The sequence below is a fragment of the Arachis stenosperma genome, chromosome 7 (genome assembly GCF_014773155.1).
Source record: "Arachis stenosperma cultivar V10309 chromosome 7, arast.V10309.gnm1.PFL2, whole genome shotgun sequence".
Taxonomy (NCBI): domain Eukaryota; kingdom Viridiplantae; phylum Streptophyta; class Magnoliopsida; order Fabales; family Fabaceae; genus Arachis; species Arachis stenosperma.
This window is the reverse complement of record NC_080383.1, coordinates 17,425,680-17,445,875: the sequence shown is the minus strand read 5'-3', so window position 1 is coordinate 17,445,875 and position 20,196 is coordinate 17,425,680. Positions and strand designations below refer to the sequence as shown.

At 26.1% G+C, this 20,196-nt stretch overlaps 2 protein-coding genes across 2 annotated transcripts; one reads left to right on the top strand and one right to left on the bottom strand.

Moving 5' to 3' along the window:
* Positions 1-604: 604 nt before the first annotated feature.
* LOC130939490 (uncharacterized) lies at positions 605-2,300 on the top strand. Its single transcript, XM_057867591.1, has 2 exons — positions 605-1,402; positions 1,869-2,300. Exons 1-2 carry the CDS (start codon positions 605-607, stop codon positions 2,298-2,300), a joined length of 1,230 nt encoding a protein of 409 aa, XP_057723574.1.
* Positions 2,301-9,237: 6,937 nt separating this feature from the next.
* LOC130941771 (probable calcium-binding protein CML18) lies at positions 9,238-10,259 on the bottom strand. Its single transcript, XM_057870359.1, has one exon. The coding sequence runs from the start codon at positions 10,139-10,141 to the stop codon at positions 9,719-9,721; it is 423 nt and encodes a 140-aa protein (XP_057726342.1). The 5' UTR covers positions 10,142-10,259; the 3' UTR covers positions 9,238-9,718.
* Positions 10,260-20,196: the final 9,937 nt, after the last annotated feature.

The window sequence follows — 20,196 nt, the reverse complement described above, 5'->3', positions numbered from 1 at the left end:
TGCACTTGCCGGTTAGTTTGTGGTTGTAAATTTCGCACCACCATACAGATATTCTTAGCCTCATTTTTATTTTCCTTCCCTTGATTTCTTCTTTTTATTCCTCTAAACAACTTACTTGAATCAGTCCCTTGTCTAGAAAGTTGTTTCCACTTAGAACCCCTGTTGGTCATTCCTTCATCAGGTAAGTTCTATGGAAAAGATCCATCAGTGTTCATAGTACTAGTAATATCTTATAGGACTAATACCTCACTAGTCTTCTTAATTGACAGCCAAACCACTTCCGAAAAATTATCATCCTCCTTATTACCTCCAGATGTCTCCATAGAGTACCAGTTTGGGGTTGGCTTTTTTCTCGATTAGGGAGTGCTTGAGTTTGAGTTATTAAAGCTGGAGTTATCACCAATTACTCCACATTCGATCATCTTACCCACTTGATCTGTTTTGACCCACTCGCCAATACGATCCTGTTTAATAGTGCCCGTTGATGAATCCTCCATGAATTTAGAACAGTGTTTGGAATCATGTCCTAAATGAGCACAGTAGGTACATAAAATTCCAATCATCTCGTATCGCAATCCAATTTTCAATACCTTACCATTCTATTATGGTTAATGGGTCACCATCGAAACCATTCAAAATGGAGAGAGGACTACGTCAAGTCGACCCTTTATCGCCGTTTTTGTTTGTTCTTGTGGTGAACGTACTCAATAGGATGATTAGAGAGGCAGTTAGAAATGGTTGGATATCTCCACTCTTAGTCGGTAGAGATAATATAGAGTTATCACACCTACAATTTGCTGATGACACTATATTATTTTGTCCACCGGAGGAGGAGACACTGAGGAACTATCAGAGGCTTCTGAGGTGCTTCGAAATGATGTCTGGTTTGAGCATTAACTTTGAGAAGTCTAACTTGATACCAGTGAACTGTAGCTCGGAGTGGGCTAATCGGATGTGTCAGCTATTAGGTTGTCAAGAGGCAGCTCTTCCGGTGAGGTACCTTGGCATTAGCCTAGGAGCAAATCCGCGGTTGGTAAAAACTTGGAAGCATGTTCTAGATAAGGTGGAAGAGAAACTCAACTTATGGAATGCAAAGGTCCTTAGTAAGGCTGGTAAACTGGTACTTATTAAGTCGGTAATTAACAGCCTACCTATCTATTATCTGAGTTTGTACAAGATGCCTAATGCGGTTGCACGAAGAATTATATCCTTGCAGAGGAGGTTCTTTTGGGGGAAGGATGATGGTCGACCCGGTATGGCCGTTGTGAAGTGGGAGCTGATCCAAGCACCAAAGAAGCTAGGAGGACTACGGGTGGGTGATGCGGTGATCAGGAATACAGCCTTACTGTTTAAATGGTGGTGGCGATTCTCTAAGGAGAACTGCCCTCTATGGAAGAAGATTGTATGCTCATCCAATAGCTCAAACTCAAGTCACTTGCTGTCAACCCAGGCATTGCCAAAGAGAGGCGGTCCATAGAGAGACATATGTCAAGTGCAAATAAGGGAGCAACATGTGGCAGAAGATGATTGATGGCCTTGCTATAGAAGTAGGAGATGGAAGATCCACCAGATTTTGGGAGGATACATGGCTGCAAGTGGAAAAGCTGAAAGACTCCTTTCCGAGACTCTTCTTAATTTCAAACAAAAAAGGATCAGTAATTGGGGAGTGTGGATTCTGGGATGGGATAGAGTGGGTTTGGCACTTCCAATGGAGAAGAGAACTACGACAATGGGAGACAGATACACTAAACCAACTGCTTCATGTCTTGCAATCTGTTAGACTAATAGCAGATGTGCAAGATAGAGTGGTGTGGAAATTTGATAAGGAAGGCATTCATTCTACTAATTCATTTGTAAAGGTTTTGTAGGAAGAGACTTTGGAGGATGAGCTTCTAACATACAAGTTCACAAAGGAGATATGGAAAGGCCTAGTTCTGCCTCGAGTGGAGTTATTTGCTTGGTTTGTATTGGTAGGGCGGGTTAATACAAAGGACTGGCTGAGTAGGCTGGAAATCCTACAACAGAATGATATCTTGTGTGTGCTGTGTAAGAAAGATATTGAAAATATACAACATTTATTTATTACTTGTGAGTACTCTTGGCATGTGTGGTGTGCTTGGATCTCAGCGTTTGGACAGACGTGGGTTGTTCCTGGTACCTTGAAAGAGTTTTTCGAGAGTTGGAGATGGATGCCGATGGGAAAAGAGAGGCGCAAGTATTGGCTACTTGGATTCTTCTCAGTTATATGGATTATTTGGTTACGCCGAAATGATACCATATTTCGTAGCAAGATAACATGATTTGGCGACTGTGTGGAGCAATCATTCTCTTGTGCTATAGAGTGGGGTTGTAAATAACTCATGTTGTTGATGGCTATGCCGGAGATGATAAAGGAGTTGTGTTAGCTATATTGTTATTGTCTTAATGTAATTCTGCTCCACTTGAGTGTTGAGCTCTTACTTTCAAAAAAAAAAAAAAGAAATAAAGTACATATACTTTTAAAATGTGCCATTATATAAATTCTGTATAGTTATATGAGATACATATACATACATAATTAAGAGAATAGTGATATTTACACATAGTGATATAGTTATTCTATTTGATAGGGATGTTGGTTGATTATTTGTTTCTTTTATGGAATTGAAAAGTTTTTAATTTAATTGCTGGAAACAAAAAATTAATTATCTACCATAGTCATTTTTACACATATGTATAGTAGTGTTGGGACAAAGAATGATTTTTTTTCGACGAGAGGACATTTCGACTGCTAATGGTTTTGATTATAGAAAAAATGTTTCAACTACAAAAGTAGAAATGGGTAAATCGAAGTAAAAAGAAAAAGATGGTACAAAGAGCGTCAGAGTCTAAAGGTAGTTATTTCCTTTCCTTGAGCATCAAGGCTTGCTACTAGACTATCAAGACTGAGTGGAGAACATGGGTACGAAATTTTGAGGAATAAGCTGAAGAAGAAACGTGAGATTTGAAGACCAAAAAAGATGTGGGTGTCAAAACTTAGAGATTAGGATTCTTCATGGTCAAGGCTAGGTCATGGCTAAAAAAAAGAGAAAGTAAGATAGTAGATAATATACTCCATGGCAAGTCTATCTCCATGGTTTATAAATGGTAGAAATTCAAATGAGTTGGGAGACTTTAATTGAAAACACTAGATCATCATAAAAACTCATAAAATTTCAAGTTTTTATGACACAACGGAAGAACATGGAATACAAATGTATGTGAATATTAAAAGTCCATTTTTAATTTGTTTCCTTTTGCTTATTTGATTAATTGTCATTTATTTTCTTTGAATTTTGTTATTGTTTTGTTTTAGTCAATATTTTACACTCTCATTGTCTTCTTTATTTAAATTATTTATTTTTTTGTTATTCTATCACTAGTAATTTTGACATACAATTTTTTTGACACTATAATTAAGTAATTCAGTCCACTCTTTTTTCAGAGAAATCGTATCTGCTTTTCGATACTTAAAATCTTGATATCGAGATTACAAAAATCGAATGAAGCAAGTAGGTAGAAAAAGTAGATACATAAATATCAAGTAGTATAAAAAGAAAAGCAGATAGATAGATATTATTGCATATTTCGATTTTTACTCAGCTTTTGGGGCTGGTGCCATTGTTCTTTAATAATTAGGGGTGAACGCGGATCGGATCGGATCTAATATCCGCAGTTTTTAAATTTGGATCCTATCCAATTCGTACATTTTGTGGATCGGATCGGATCGGATATCGGATATATTTGCAAAATACAAAAATATTTTTAAAAACTTATTTTTATTAAAAAATATTAATAAAACTATTTTTCTATTCTTTTAAATATATTTACTCTTAAAATAATATTAAACATATTTTTCTTAGATAATAAATTAAAATAATACAACGTATATGATAATTATTAGTTGAAATAAAACATAAAAAAATATTTATTTATTTATTTATTTATTTATTTATTTATTTTTATAGATATGCGGATATACAGATACTTACACAAAATTTATAATTCAATCCTATTAGTATGTGGATAAGATCCGATCCTATTTGATCCAATAGTCTTACAGATCATATCTATATTCACAATTTTTAAATCAAATTCAAAAAAATACCACAAATATACAAATCAAATTCGATCCATAAACACCCTATTAAAAACGGAAAGGATCCTACTCATGCTTCACCTATAATTGATACTGATAAATTTTGATTGATATACTTAGCGCCTTACATCACCATCCGACTATAATTATATATTTATATATGTTAAAGGTTTCATAAACATTAAAAAACAAAGACTTACGTCAACGTCCGTAAAATTTTTCTTGATTTTTTCCCTTTTTTTTTATTTAAGAAAGATAATGGCAATCATCTTTCAAATTAGATAATATACACTAATAAACTTCTACATAACAAAAAAACACTCATAAATCTAACTAGGAACGGAGTTAAAATTTTTTTTAAAAGGGACTAACATAAAAAAATATAAATTAAAAAAAAATAAAAATTAAAAAAATTAAACTAAAAAATTAAAAATTTATACATACAAATTATTTATTTTAGGAGAATTATTGTCCCCTTCCTTTTAACATGGCTTTGGCACTAAATCTAACACAACTTTTTTTTAAAGGAATATTTACAGAAAAAGTGAAAATAAGTGGAACAAATAAAAGGAGCAGTTGAGATAAATGTATTTTTGTTGAGAAAAGAAAAACATGTTATAAGTTTGAGATCGCAGTCGTTTTCAAAGGTGGAATTAGAAAAAATATTAGAAGGAACTAAAAATATTTACACAATAAAATAATATTAAAATAAATTTTTAAAAAAAATTAAATTGAAATTTACATATAATTTACATATAAAAAATTAAAATTTAGTCGTTGTATATAGCTCCGCTCCTGTTTCCAGTTATTCACCACCAAACATTATTGCAGCTTCAAATTGTGAGTGTTACTTTCAAATGTGCTCGAATTTACTATGAATTTACTATGAATGAGCTATAATAATCCTATTGCAGCTCTTTGGCACATATTCTAGAGTACTCATATGGTAAACTATAAGTTAGGGGCGTTCGCGAATAATAAATATTAGACAATGCTGTTCTATACCAACCAATTCCTTCCAACGTGATACAAAAACTATGTTCCTCAAATTATAATTGAACCACATTATTCGTACTACATGTTCTCAAATATTTTTTTTTCTCCTCAATCCTTTTCCTTCTGATAGCCTTTTCTTATTATAGGTATTATTAAAAAATATTTTTATAAGTCTAATACTAAAAATTAGATTTAGGAGTATAAAAAAATTTAAAAAATAGTCTAATGATTAAATATTTTTTTGAATTTCAAAAGATATATTACAAAGAAGACGCTAATTCCTCATAATTCATTTTAATGTTTAATAATTCAATTTTATGAAGATAATTATTATATTGTAATTTAACTATCATTCTACTATTAAAAAAATATTACAATATTGATTATATATAGACCTAAGAACATCCTATAAAGAGAGACCACAATAAGACATCAAGCATCTTATGATAAAAATAACTCATAAAAAGAGCAACTTACAAAAAAAAACTTGTAACATCACAACCTCGTAATATATGCAATATTCTAAATATGTTTACTAAGGTACGATTTCTAACTTAGTTCTTTTTGTGACCCATGCTAATTTGAGCGTCGGAGTTCTTGTAAGAATACCCGCACCATTAAGAATGACGAACTCGAGATCTTACGACCTCCAAATAAGAAGATGAGACAACATCGTGTCTCCAACCTACTCTCTATAATTTTGTTTAGGTAATTCATAACTTTGAAAGAGCAAAAATACTTATAAACAATATAGAAAAAAGAGCAAAAAATGTATGGTCACAAAAGACAAGCATTAAAATACATAATACAAAAGTTCTACAAAAAAGATGGAAAAGTTTTGTGATCATATTATTATACACTTCAAAGACTTATAATTGCTAAACTAATTAAATGGTCAATAATTTGGAGACTTAATAACAACATAAAAAGTGTGAAACAAAAAATCGAAAAAAAAAAGTTTTTACAAATTTATCACAAAAAATACAACTTGACAACTAGATATCGAAATTTGCAAAATTCGAAGATAAAAACTCGTTTTCATGCTAAAAATTCTAATTAAACTCTTTAAAACCAAATCACATCCATACTTAAACACATAAAGGTATAATTTATTTTATTTAAATTTTCACAAAATATTTTAGAGCATATTATTATTTAAAAAATAATATAAAAATTTGTAGTAGATATAAAGAAATAATATTTGAATAATTATTTATTGAAAAAAAAATCATGAATCAACTAATCTAAATTAGAAAAATCCATCATTTAATTCTTCAAACAATTGCTTTAAATCGGAAAAAAATTTCTTTAAATAGATTACACTTAAATAAAAAAAATTATTATGCAATAGTTTTAAGAGAAATAATTTCTTTATTTTAAACCCAATATTTTCATAATGGAGGTACTATTTCAAGCATAATTTCTTTATTCTCAAACACTCGAGCTTATAAGCTACGAGTTGGGGTACTCACCACGGGAAGTTCATAAAACCAAATAAAAGAAATTTAAGAAATTTCGACATTCAAAAAATGAAAATGTCGGCTCTTGATCCTAGAATCACAATATATAAATTTTGATTAAAAAAATTTAACTTCTAAACTCATAAATCGAGGTAGTAACATTCGATTAATAGAAGTTATTGTCATGAGTTCAGATTTTATAAGAAAAATAAGTAAAATAAAAAGTTGCCTCACCTTAAAAGATGAGACGTTTAAGTTGAGATTTGAAACTCGAAAAACTTTTTTCAAAAGAAAGACATACTTTTATTAAAAAACTGTTCTACAATATTTCTATAAATAATACTAAAAATTGGATTCAAGAAAAGAAGAGGTTCTAAAAAATCAATTTGATAATTAAGTAGAAAAAGCAAAAATAAGTGGAACAAATAAAAAGTTAGGATAAATGTATTTTTGTTGAAAAAAGAAAACATGTTATAAGTTTGAGATCCCAGTCATTTCCAGTCATTTACCACCAAAGATTATAGCAGCTTCCATTGTGAGTGTTACTTTCAACGTGCTCGAATTTACTATGAATGAGCCATAATAATCCTATTGCAGCTCTTTGGCACATATTCTAGAATACTCATATTCTAAAATAAAGTTAGGGGCGTTGGCGAATCGTAAATATTAGACAATGCTGTTCCTCAAATTATAATTGAACCACATTATTCGTACTACATGTTCTCAAATTCTTTTTCTTTTTTTTTCTCCCCAATCAGTGGCGGAACTTGAAACAAAATTTTGGAGGGACCATGATAGAAAATAATTGTCAAAAAGCTTTTGATATAAACGCCATTTAAAATAAGCTCGTCTAATTTCATTTTTCTGATTTGGATAATATTACCAAATTTAAAGCCGTTTTTCAATGTCTCGTTCCAAAAAATTAAGGTCAAACTCATCAGATATAACTTTTAAACTTTTGAAGGTTGTATTTTACTTTCTTCGTGATTCATTAAAGTAGAAGAACTATCTACAGGTGTTGATATTATAAAAGTTATATGTTCTCCTTCTTAAATATTAGCCTTCCTCTTAAAAAATCATCAATTCTTTGAATTTTTATTATTATTTTATATAAAAATTGGAATATATATCCTATAAAATATGTAAAGAAGAAGTTAGAAGAACAAATATTAAAATTTATAATATTTATTGAATTTTTTTATCAATTTATACAAATACAATAATATTAATACTTATTAAATATTCTATTATTTTTTATCATATAAAAAATTAAATTAAATAAATAGTAAAATATAAAATAATATTAAATTAAATAAATAAAAATATCTAATTTTTTATATTTGAACTTAAAGGTAGAGAAAGTGTTGCTTATTGAACTTATTGGTTACTTTAAGTCATAGTAAAGTATTACTAATTTTTTTATAAAAAGTTTGGGGGCCATGACCCCCCCTTATCTGAACTAAGCTCCACCACTGTCCCCAATCCTTTTCCCTCTGATAGCCCTTCTCTTATTATAGGTACCATATTGCATTACTGGTAAGAGATTATTTAGGTATTAACGAAAAAAAGATGACATAGTTGGCATTCAGTAAAAAAAACTTTTTGAAGTGACATACAATATCATTTTAAAAGGTAAATTAATAAAATTTAATAATTAGATTAAAAAAGCTAAAGATAAAATACATTTCTGCACCATTGATCTAAAGATAAAATCTCTCGCTTCATTATATAAATTACGATTCTCACTTTAAAATTCATTTGACTTTGTTTTACAATATAGACAAATTAAACATTTTGTCACTGATCTTTTTCAATTTTATTTTACTAACAAAACACTATCTAACCATTCTAAGGCAAATACAGTATATGCGTTCCTGCACAAAATCTTAAAACCTAAAACTGAAAAAAGCAAAGGTAGGCTTTGGACTTGTGAATTTCCATTTAAATTTAGAAAATTTAAAATATTGAAAGTGGGAGACTACGAAATTTAGGGTGACGAAAAGGACCTAGAAGGTTAGAAGTCTACCACCCTAAACCCATTCTATGGCACCGGTAGACCTTAGTTGGCGGAAAAGGGCGGGTATTAATTAATGATTAAATAATTATTTTTTTGAGCCATTTGACTCCTCAACGGCGCAAGTCGCAACCAACCAACCCTACTCACATTTCATTATTCAGTCAATAAATCGCGTTGAGCTCAGCACCACACACACATACACCACTCCCTTCACATCACGCCACCATCCTCTTTTTCACACACCATAACTGCTTCACGCGTTTTCTGTTTCCATTCCTCCCAATTTTTTTATTTTATAATAATTTATATACTGCATTTATGTTTTCATTTATTTAACTAATACACTACTGTAGCTGGAAAGAAATTATACAAATTATACTCAAATCATTAGAATAAACATGTGATCCACAACCAGGGAAAAAATTAGAAATCAACACTATAAATAATTTCATTAATACTATGTTAGTTGTTCTACTTTGATTTTAAAAGATAACGTTCTATTGTAATTAGCTCAAATTAAAACTCATAAAAATTTCAAATTAAAAAGATCTTGATTCGATCTCCATGTTATTCCAAAATTATGGCCGATTGATAACGTGAACAGAACACCAACCAATCATTCATATATCTCCAGCCACCATCACAAATAATCGAAATAAACAGATATTATATCATAATTAAATCGAAATTTCTGACATTTGCGAATCTGAAATTAACTCCCAAACTAAGAGTAATCATCTTCCACAACAATGTGCAGAGATTACGATATCAAACTTTTGGGAAATGAAAAATAAAAAAGTAAAATAAAAGAAAATATGAAAGTGCATGAGACTTGATAAGAAATAAAGCAATCACAGGTTCTACGCAAAGGAAACAGGTTATTTCAGCATTTAACTAGGAAATCAACTAACTCCTAAAAACACTACTAATGCTTCTTCTTCATCATCAAGTCATAACCTAACACCTAAAATCAACCGTAGAACGAGTGAAGTATATAGAGAACAGTTACTAACAACTATATTTACAACTTGTTACGTTAGGTACCTAAAAAAAACGAGAGTTTCTGGATGTGAAGACGCACCGTCTTTTTCAATGGATTCCGATTTGTAACGGTTTGGTTCCGAATTTTCAGGAGCGAGCCATCATCTTCTTGAACTCCTCGAAGTTGACGTTGCCGTCGCCGTCAGCATCAACGTTCTTGATCATGCGGCGGCAGTCAGAGAGGGAGCACTTCTCGCCGAGGCGCTTGAGTACGGCGTGGAGCTCCGCGGCGGAGATGAGACCATTCTTGTCGAGATCGTAGAGGTCAAAGGCGTCCCTAAGCTCCTTGGATTCGTCGGCCACGGTGCCGGTGCAGTGGAAATCGGCGAACTCCTTGATGTCGATGTAACCATCGCCGTTCTGGTCGATCTCCTCCATCATGCGGCGAACCTCGTCGGAACTCGTTTTGGATCCTAGTGCCAACAGCATCTCCTTCAGCTCAGAGCAAGAGATCTTGCCGTCGCCATTTTTGTCAAACTTGTTGAAGATCTTGCGAACCTCATCCTCCATGGCGGCGTAGTGTTCCTAGTTTTTCCTTCGACTCAGCGCAGTGGTGAGAGTGAGAAGCGAAATCTCAACTCTCTCCTTTTTTTTTTTTCTGGCGCGCTCTGAAGTCTGAAGGAAATTTGCGGAGCGTAACGGCGTGAATTTATATCGGCGAGTCGTTTTTTCACGCGGTTTCTTGAGGAACGCGTTAATAGGAGCAGTTAAGTGTACGTGAAGAGGAAGGGTTGATGTGACTGTTAAACCAGTAGAATTTGGACGCGTGTCTCTTGTGCACGTGATGGAGTGCACGAGAAGGTTATGGTTATGATTATGTGTTGTGTGAGGAAAAAAAAAACAGAAATTCAACTAGAAATTATTAGTCTGTTATATATTATTAAAATTAAATTTTTTCAAATTAATAGTATATTGGATGTAGTATATTTTTTAAAAAGTACTTTTGGATTTATATTATTTTATTTATTTTAAATATATTAATTAATTAATTATTTATTTAAGAGTAAAGTGACAAATAAATTTCTAAAAAAATAAGAATTTATATTTTAGATAAATTAGCTTCTAAAGAAAAAAAAAGTATCGATAAAGTCTTTTAAGATAACAAACGTTGACAAGTTGATTTAAATTAAGATCTTTTATTCTAATCATAATAGCTAATTTGAAGGCAATATATCCATACCTACTATTTTCGAGGACTTTATTGATATTTTTTTTAGGAACTAATATGTTCGAAGTATAAATTTTTAGGGATTTATTTGTTACTTTACTCTTTATTTAATTTAATTGAGATAAATATCAAATTATTTAATATTTTATTTAACCATATTAATTATAACTAATCAATTATATTAATTATTTGATTGAATTGAAATAAATAAATAAATTTTATTTTAATTTAAATTGTTTTTTATTTTATATATTTTAATTAATAATTTTAAAATTATTATAATTATTTATTTATTTAATTTGATTAAGATAAATATAAATTATTTAATATTTATTTTGACTATATTAACTATTATTAATTAATTATATTAATTATTTGATTTGAATGAAATAATTGAATTGATTTTATTTTAATTAAAATTAATTTTTTTATCTTATATATCTTGATTAATAATTTTAAAAAATATTATGGTATATTTATAAGATATCTTTCATTTAAAATTAGGACTAGCGATTCTAAAGTGTAAGTTGTGTTCCACAGAACTAAAGTGTAACTTATTTGCCGTTGAATACATCAATTTAATCTTTCGGTGATTTGTAAATATTTTCTAAGGAGTTAATATTTAATAATTTAATTCATCATAAATTTATTTTATTCATTAGTACAATATATTTACTTAAATATTATCTTTAATGATATTTTTATGTCTCTATATTTATCATAACTGCCAAATTGTACCTAAAAGTAGTACTATCTAACAAAACAATTTCTGTTTTAGGCTTTTAGCCAAATTTTCGGTATTGAAGAAATGTACGGAAACAATTTTTCTCGTAAATCATAATATAAATGCACTAGTGCTAGTGGCGAGGAAGTTATGATTGAAACTCTTACCTGTCTCACGCGTTGTCCTTGCCGTTGGCTAGTTAGTTTCTCATAGTTGCTGAATGACTGAATTATTGGTTCAATTTATGAATTATTAATTAAATTGATTAATTCGATCTCACTTAAATAAAAATATAAAATTCACGTAACGTATTATCTAGTTACACTATTGCATAAATATTTAGTTATAGCCTATAGGTCAATTCTAAAATCTAATAATATAATTTAATTAATTTTTTATTAAGTCAATTTCTTTTTTTTTTAAGTAAATACAATTTAATTTAAATTTTATAATCCGAGTGGTTACCAATTTGAGCATTTAAATTTAAGCAGTTACTATTTCTACTCTTAATGAGGTCGTTTAAAATTTAAATTTTTCAAAAATAATAAATAAATAATATATCTATACCAATATATAAAGCCAAAACTAGAGTTTGGTGTCCAATTTTCATAGACACCATTTACCCTCAAATAATTCATTTTACAAATTAAATTTATGGACAAAATAGTAATAATATATTTTTGTTTTTAAATTAAAAAAAGTCATTAACCCACGAAAGAGTTAAATAACTACTGCAATCGTGAAGAAATTAAATAACTGCTCCACTTACGAACATCCTTCACTGTTCTCGATCTTTTTTCTGCGTCTTGCTATTTTTTTTTGTTCTGACATGCATTTATTAAGAAGGAGAATTCAACGAATCAATAATTATGTGCAAATCATGGCGAGATGATTTGATAAGGGAGTTGATATAATTTCTGTACCAACTCCATTGCCAAACACAGGTATCTATATTCTACCTTTTGAAAAATACAAGAATAGAAACATACGATAATGAAACTGGTCCAAATAATAGATGTCATGATAATATAAGTAATTGGTATTTTATATTCATGGTTTATTTTAGGTTTGAGTACTAATTTTTAATTTTTAAAAGAAAATTCAAAGACAATTACTCTTTATCTTATTTCATTTTTAAATCTAAAGTTCGTATTTTATCTTATTTTTTATAACCATAGATCGAGCACTACAGCTCGATAATATCGTCCTTCTCCTTCTTTCAATACCCTCAATTGTATCGCCTGCATCGTCTTCCATTACCTTTATTGACTGCAGACGCATGACTTCCACTTACATTTTTCCTTCTCTTCAATTTACTTATTTAATTTATATTTTTAATCTCTTCTATCCTTTTAATTCATTCTCAATCTTTTAGGTAAAAAATAGTTCTGTCTTTTCTCTTATCAATTTGATGTAAAAAATCATTTTTTTTATTTTATCAATTTGATGTAGAAAACAAATATTTTTTTATCTGATATGTATTCTTATTTTTGTTTACATGTCTTTACCTATAAATGATGGAATGAAGAAGTTTCATAAATATTTTGTTAATTTATTATTTTTAGATTGCTTTGTAATAATATTTTTTAATTTTTTAAATTATTGATTATGTAGAGTATTATATTTGAAATTTGAGTACATAAATAATTTTTCTAAAATAAAATAAAATAATTAATTTTGTCTACCATCATTTATCTTACGTATTGACTAAGTTATTTAATTGGCATGTATAAAGGGTGTAAGAAAGTTCGCACCTATCAAAACTTTGTTAAAAAGCATTAATATGTTAATTTTCTAAATTATCTAAACTATTAATTATGTAAAGTATTGAATTTGTCATTAAATTATAAAAAATACTAAAATTGACATTTATTAATTTTTAAATTATTGTAAAGATATTAATTAATTTAATATTATTCATTTGTCATATGAAAAAAATTTATACCTACTAATGGTAAAGTGAAAAATCTCTACGTATATTTTGTTAATTTTTTTATTTTTAATATGTTTTATATTTAAAAATATTATTTTTTATTAATTATTAGATTGACATATAACACAATAAATATAGGAAGATAAGAACTTTGTTAATTAATCTATAACAATATATAATGGGAATACAAAGGATTTGCTGTCCAATATTTTCCTATTTTACCCTTATTCTTATAATCTAAAACTACATACTCAATCACGTACTCACGTTCTGTAAATTTTGCATTAAGCCACAACAGAATTTAAAAAATTTTAAAAATTAAAAAATTGCTTACTCTCAATAGTAAGATTATAAAAAATGGCTCCACTTACAATATAGTTTAAACAAGGTAATTTTTTTTAATTAAATATAAAAAAATAATTTTTTTCTTTAAATTATTATCATACTATTTTAATATATTCTTAATACTTATACAATATATAATAATAATTAGTGTCTAAATTTAAATTCTAATATTACTCTTAAAGAGAGGTTTATTATTAAAAAAATTCTTTTGTCAATTACGTTAAATAAAAAAATTTCTACCCATTTTTTTTATAGTAACATCATTAAGATATTCCTATTAGATGTAAATTATTGTTAGAAATATTTTTATTGAGATATATTTATCTATACCAATATATAAAGCCAAAACCAGAGTTTGGTGCCCAATTTTCATAGACACCATTTACCCTCAAATAATTCATTTTACAAATTAAATTTATGGACAAAATAGTAATAATATATTTTTGTTTTTAAATTAAAAAAAGTCATTAACCCACGAAAGAGTTAAATAACTACTGCAATCGTGAAGAAATTAAATAACTTACGAATATCCTTAACTGTTCTCGATCTTTTTTCTGCATCTTGCTATTTTTTTGGTTCTGACATGCATTTATTAAGAAGGAGAATTCAACGAATCAATAATTATGTGCAAATCATGGCGAGATGATTTGATAAGGGAGTTGATATAATTTCTGTGCCAACTCCATTGCCAAACACAAGTATCTATATTCTACCTTTTGAAAAATACAAGAATAGAAACATACGATAATGAAACTGGTCCAAATAATAGATGTCATGATAATATAAGTAATTGGTATTTTATATTCATGGTTTATTTTATGTTTGAGTACTAATTTTTAATTTTTAAAAGAAAATTCAAAGACAATTACTCTTTATCTTATTTCATTTTTAAATCTAAAGTTCGTATTTTATCTTATTTTTTATAACCATAGATCGAGCACTACAGCTCGATAATATCGTCCTTCTCCTTCTTTCAATACCCTCAATTGTATCGCCTGCATCGTCTTCCATTACCTTTATTGACTGCAGACGCATGACTTCCACTTACATTTTTCCTTCTCTTCAATTTACTTATTTAATTTATATTTTTAATCTCTTCTATCCTTTTAATTCATTCTCAATCTTTTAGGTAAAAAATAGTTCTGTCTTTTCTCTTATCAATTTGATGTAAAAAATCATTTTTTTTATTTTATCAATTTGATGTAGAAAGAAAATATTTTTTTATCTGATATGTATTCTTATTTTTGTTTACATGTCTTTACCTATAAATGATGGAATGAAGAAGTTTCATAAATATTTTGTTAATTTATTATTTTTAGATTGCTTTGTAATAATATTTTTTAATTTTTTAAATTATTGATTATGTAGAGTATTATATTTGAAATTTGAGTACATAAATAATTTTTCTAAAATAAAATAAAATAATTAATTTTGTCTACCATCATTTATCTTACGTAATGGCTAAGTTATTTAATTGGCATGTATAAAGGGTGTAAGAAAGTTCGCACATATCAAAATTTTGTTAAAAAACATTAATATGTTAATTTTCTAAATTATCTAAACTATTAATTATGTAAAGTATTGAATTTGTCATTAAATTATAAAAAATACTAAAATTGACATTTATTAATTTTTAAATTATTGTAAAGATATTAATTAATTTAATATTATTCGTTTTTCATATGAAAAATATTTATACCTACCAATGGTAAAGTGAAAAATCTCTACGTATATTTTGTTAATTTTTTTATTTTTAATATGTTTTATATTTAAAAATATTATTTTTTATTAATTATTAGATTGACATATAACACAATAAATATAGGAAGATAAGAACTTTGTTAATTAATCTATAACAATATATAATGGGAATACAAAGGGTTTGCTGTCCAATATTTCCTATTTTACCCTTATTTTTATAATCTAAAACTACATACTCAATCACGTACTCACGTTCTGTAAATTCTGCATTAAGCCACAACAGAATTTAAAAAATTTTAAAAATTAAAAAATTGCTTACTCTCAATGGTAAGATTATAAAAAATGGCTCCACTTACAATATAGTTTAAACAAGGTAATTTTTTTTAATTAAATATAAAAAAATAATTTTTCTCTTTAAATTATTATTATCATACTATTTTAATATATTCTTAATACTTATACAATATATAATAATAATTAGTGTCTAAATTTAAATTCTAATATTACTCTTAAAGAGAGGTTTATTATTAAAAAAATTCTTTTGTCAATTACGTTAAATAAAAAAATTTCTACCCATTTTTTTTATAGTAACATCATTAAGATATTCCTATTAGATGTAAATTATTGTTAGAAATATTTTTATTGAGATATATTTATAAGGAATAAAAGTAAAATAGTTCAACAAGGATAATTTAAAAAAAAATAAATTTACACTAATAATTTTTCTCTTCAAATTATTAACGTACTTTTTAATATACTCTAGCGTTAAAATTTAAGTTCCAATATTGTTATTAGCTAGAGGTTTATTATTTTTTTTTAAAAATTACACACAATAATTTTTGTATCGATTTTTGTATCAATATTTCATGGTTCACTTTGAAAATATATTCATTCATCTAAGTTCATGGAGTGTCTTAAAAAATCATATTTAAAATGATAATATAATAAATGTACTCCTATAAAAATATAAAAATGATTTCATAACTTTTTTTTGTTAGGAGAAAACATGACTTAATAAGCATAAAGTTTAAATTAAAAAACTATAGATAAGTAAAATAAATAACAAAAAACGAACATAAAATTTTTTTTTTGTTATTTGGTATAAAAATAAATATAATAAAATAAATCATTGTTCTCATACATAATGGCATAAAATTTGACATTATCCTTTTCTAGAACTATTTATTTTTTTAGTTTTTATCCTTATTTTTGTGCTTTAATTAATTTTTTTAAACAAAAAAGTACTAATATTATTTAACTTTAATTTTTAACTTTTATCACAAATAAAAATATACGACTTTGTGCGTATTAATTAATAAAAAAATACTCATAATAGAAAAAGTAAAGTTTACTCTTTCATTGTATTTATAGGAGTGTAAATGATGCACACAAGTGTTACAAGATCCCTTTTTTTTTTTACTTTATTTTTTAAGTAGTATTCACTTTTGATTGTAATAATTATGAATTAATATATGGTGATAACTAATTGCTATTGTAGAGAAGGTAGAACCAGAAGAAGAGAGAACAAATTAATATAAGAGTGGGGATGAGCCAATAATAAATATGTAGATAGATAAAGGTAAAAAAGAATAATAAAAATAAAAATAAAAATTTTAAAATAATAATAAAACTAAAGATAATTTAAAATATTGAATATAAAATTATTAGAAATAAAAATTTTTTAGCCATTAAAATTATATACGAAAGAAAAGAGTGATTTAAATATAAATTTTTATATCTACTTTAGATTAAATAAAATTGATAAATAAATAAATTTATAAATATTTATAAATTTTTATCTTCATTGTTAAACATAATAACAAATTAATGATTTAAGTATTATACTTAAATTAATTTAAATTTAATTATTCTATATATTAAAAAATTAAATAACTTATAGATTTTTTTATTTTTTATTTAATTATTTTATACAAAATTTTTGAATGTTTAATATCTTAAATTTTTTCTTAAAATGATAAAGTATGATTTAACAAGCAAGTATGAAAAATAAATATCTATATAATAGTTATACATTTAAATATCTAAATAAAACAAAAAAATAATTCTTTTAACAACTCAAAAGTTAACACAGTGGATAGTTATGGCTCAAGGCGATGAACAAAAATGAGAGCTACTATAATGGTATGGTGGTAATTGATTGCGGTTGGGATTAATAGAAGAGAAAATAAGAAAAGGGAATAAAATAAAGTTAATAGTGACGAGATAATAATAGTTATTATACATGAAAAAAGAATGATTAGAAAAAATAGATATAATCTAAATAAAAATTGATAATTTTAAAACAATAATAAAATTAAAAATAATTAAAGATGTTGAATATAAGATTAAAGAAATAATTTTTTTATCTATTAAAATTATGCATAAAGATAAAGAGTGTTTTAAATATTAAATTTTAAATTTATTTTAAATTAAATAAGGTTGAGAAAATAAATAAATTTAATATATGAATAACTAATTTGTAATCAATGTTTGTAAATTTTTATCTTAATTTTATTATCATAATAATAAATAATATATATATTTTGTTTACTTTTTTCAATTTAAGTTTAATTATTTTATATTTTTTACATATATTAAATTATTTAAAATATTTTATTTTTTATAACTTATTTTTAATGATTGATATTAAATTTATAATTTTAAAATTAAAAATATAAAAATATTTTTTTAACTCAATACAAAATCGACTAAAAAAATTAAATTAAAAATATTATAAGTTAATAGACGATATTGAAAGCTTTTAAAGAAATACAATAGAAGTATTATCATTCTGAAAATACTCTTTGTATATTTAAGCATAATTGAGAATAAAAATCTCCTCCATCAAATATTTCACCTCATATATTATCTAGAACTTTAAATTATGACAATTTTTTATTATTTTTTATTGTGTACTTTTATAATTTAACATTTTAAAAGTTTTTTAATGTAATTTTAATTTTAACAAAATACGATATAAATAACATCATGTTAATATTAAAATAAAAAAATACTTATCAGATAAATTTAAAAAATGAATAATATATTAACAAAAAAAATTAAAATTAATTTCTAAGCAATAGAAAAGCGGCTGAACAGGCACGTTAGTGCCTGTTGAGCCGCTAGTATAGAATAATAGTAATAGAAATCCCATTTTTATTTTGTTTCCATTCTGATAAAATTTTAAAATAATTAGTAACAAACATTTAACAATTAATTAAGTATAAATAATATTACTTTGTTTATTATTTTTAAATATTTATTATATTGTATAATTTTAAATTATGTACACTAAATATAATAATTATATAACAATTATTGTTTTTCAAGATAAAAAAAAAACAGCGCTGTTTTCTTCTGTTTTTTTAAATATATATTATTACTTTTCTTTGTATATCATTATATAATAGATCTATTTTATATATTTTTAACATATAAAACAATTATATATTTAATCAATGTAATATGTATTTTAGATTTGACTACAAATAAACTTTTGAAACATGTATTAAATATATTCTAAAATTTGATAAGTATTTTTCGAGTTTTATACTCATATGTCTTATGATATAAAAAAATGATGCGATAAGTTAATTATATAGAGTTTAATTTAAATATAATACTTTATATTCAAATAAAATATATAAAAAAACTATATATTAAATTTATGTACAATTAATGGGAAAAATATATAATAAAGAATAATTTAATCTCTAATTTTTGAAAAATATCATAATTATTGTCATGATATAATAGATTTTTTTATTATTTTTCATCATGGAGGAAAGGGGGGCTTTTTATTCTTTTTTAAATTTATTTATTCTGCTTTTTTTTTTTCTTTTTAACTGGAGAATACCTCAGGATAGCGTGTGGACTTTAGGGTACAGAAAAACAAGGCATGTTGTAATTTTCATTTTTGAACAATATAAACTAGCTTACGTATTGTGATTGATATGAATTGTGGCACTAATTAATTTAACTAATGGAGTATTTGTTTATCTATACAAGTTCCTACTTTATTTTGTTAACGATTAACGATGACGTCATCAGTACGTTGGCTCAATTACCTTAATTTCAATAATCAGTGTCGTACTACATGCTTAGTAGTAGTTAGTTACAACTATATATGCATAAAGCCATAAAGTGCTAAAATACAAATGAGTACGTACACGTGTATAATGCGATGTATAAATAGAGTAAACAAGATTACAAGAGTTCTTTTTATACTAAAATATGAGAAAAAAATTATATAAAGGATGACGAAACATAAGATTTACACGAGTAACGAAAATAATATAAATTAATAATAATGATAGGGGATAAAAAAGTACTCATAATTTATTTTATTTAATATTTATTAATTATTATAATAATTAATATCGATTATTTTTTATTAATTTTTTTATTAAATATTTTTGATAAATTAATATATATCAATACTTCATATTGTTTTAATTAAAATGTTTAACTCAATCACGTGCATTATAGTGTCGACTTATATAAATGGATGTATATCGTTATTCCTCCTTATCAACTTGTGCAATACACGTTGACTGACTTAAGAAATGAATAATTTACGAGGACCTTTTTTTTTATTATTCTTTAACTGAACCCCAAGTAGGCAAGTAATTAATGTAACTAAAACAAAAAGCTCTAACCTATTGTTATTTTAAAGGGAAAAAAACTTTGTTCTG

Coding starts and splice junctions, on each gene's coding strand:
- LOC130941771 (XM_057870359.1), bottom strand. CDS start 10,141: ATGGAGGATGAGGTTCGCAAGATCTTCAACAAGTTTGACAAAAATGGC.
- LOC130939490 (XM_057867591.1), top strand. CDS start 605: ATGGTTAATGGGTCACCATCGAAACCATTCAAAATGGAGAGAGGACTA. Junction 1,403..1,868: donor GCCCTCTATGGAAGAAGATT/GTATGCTCATCC, acceptor AAGGTTTTGTAG/GAAGAGACTTTGGAGGATGA.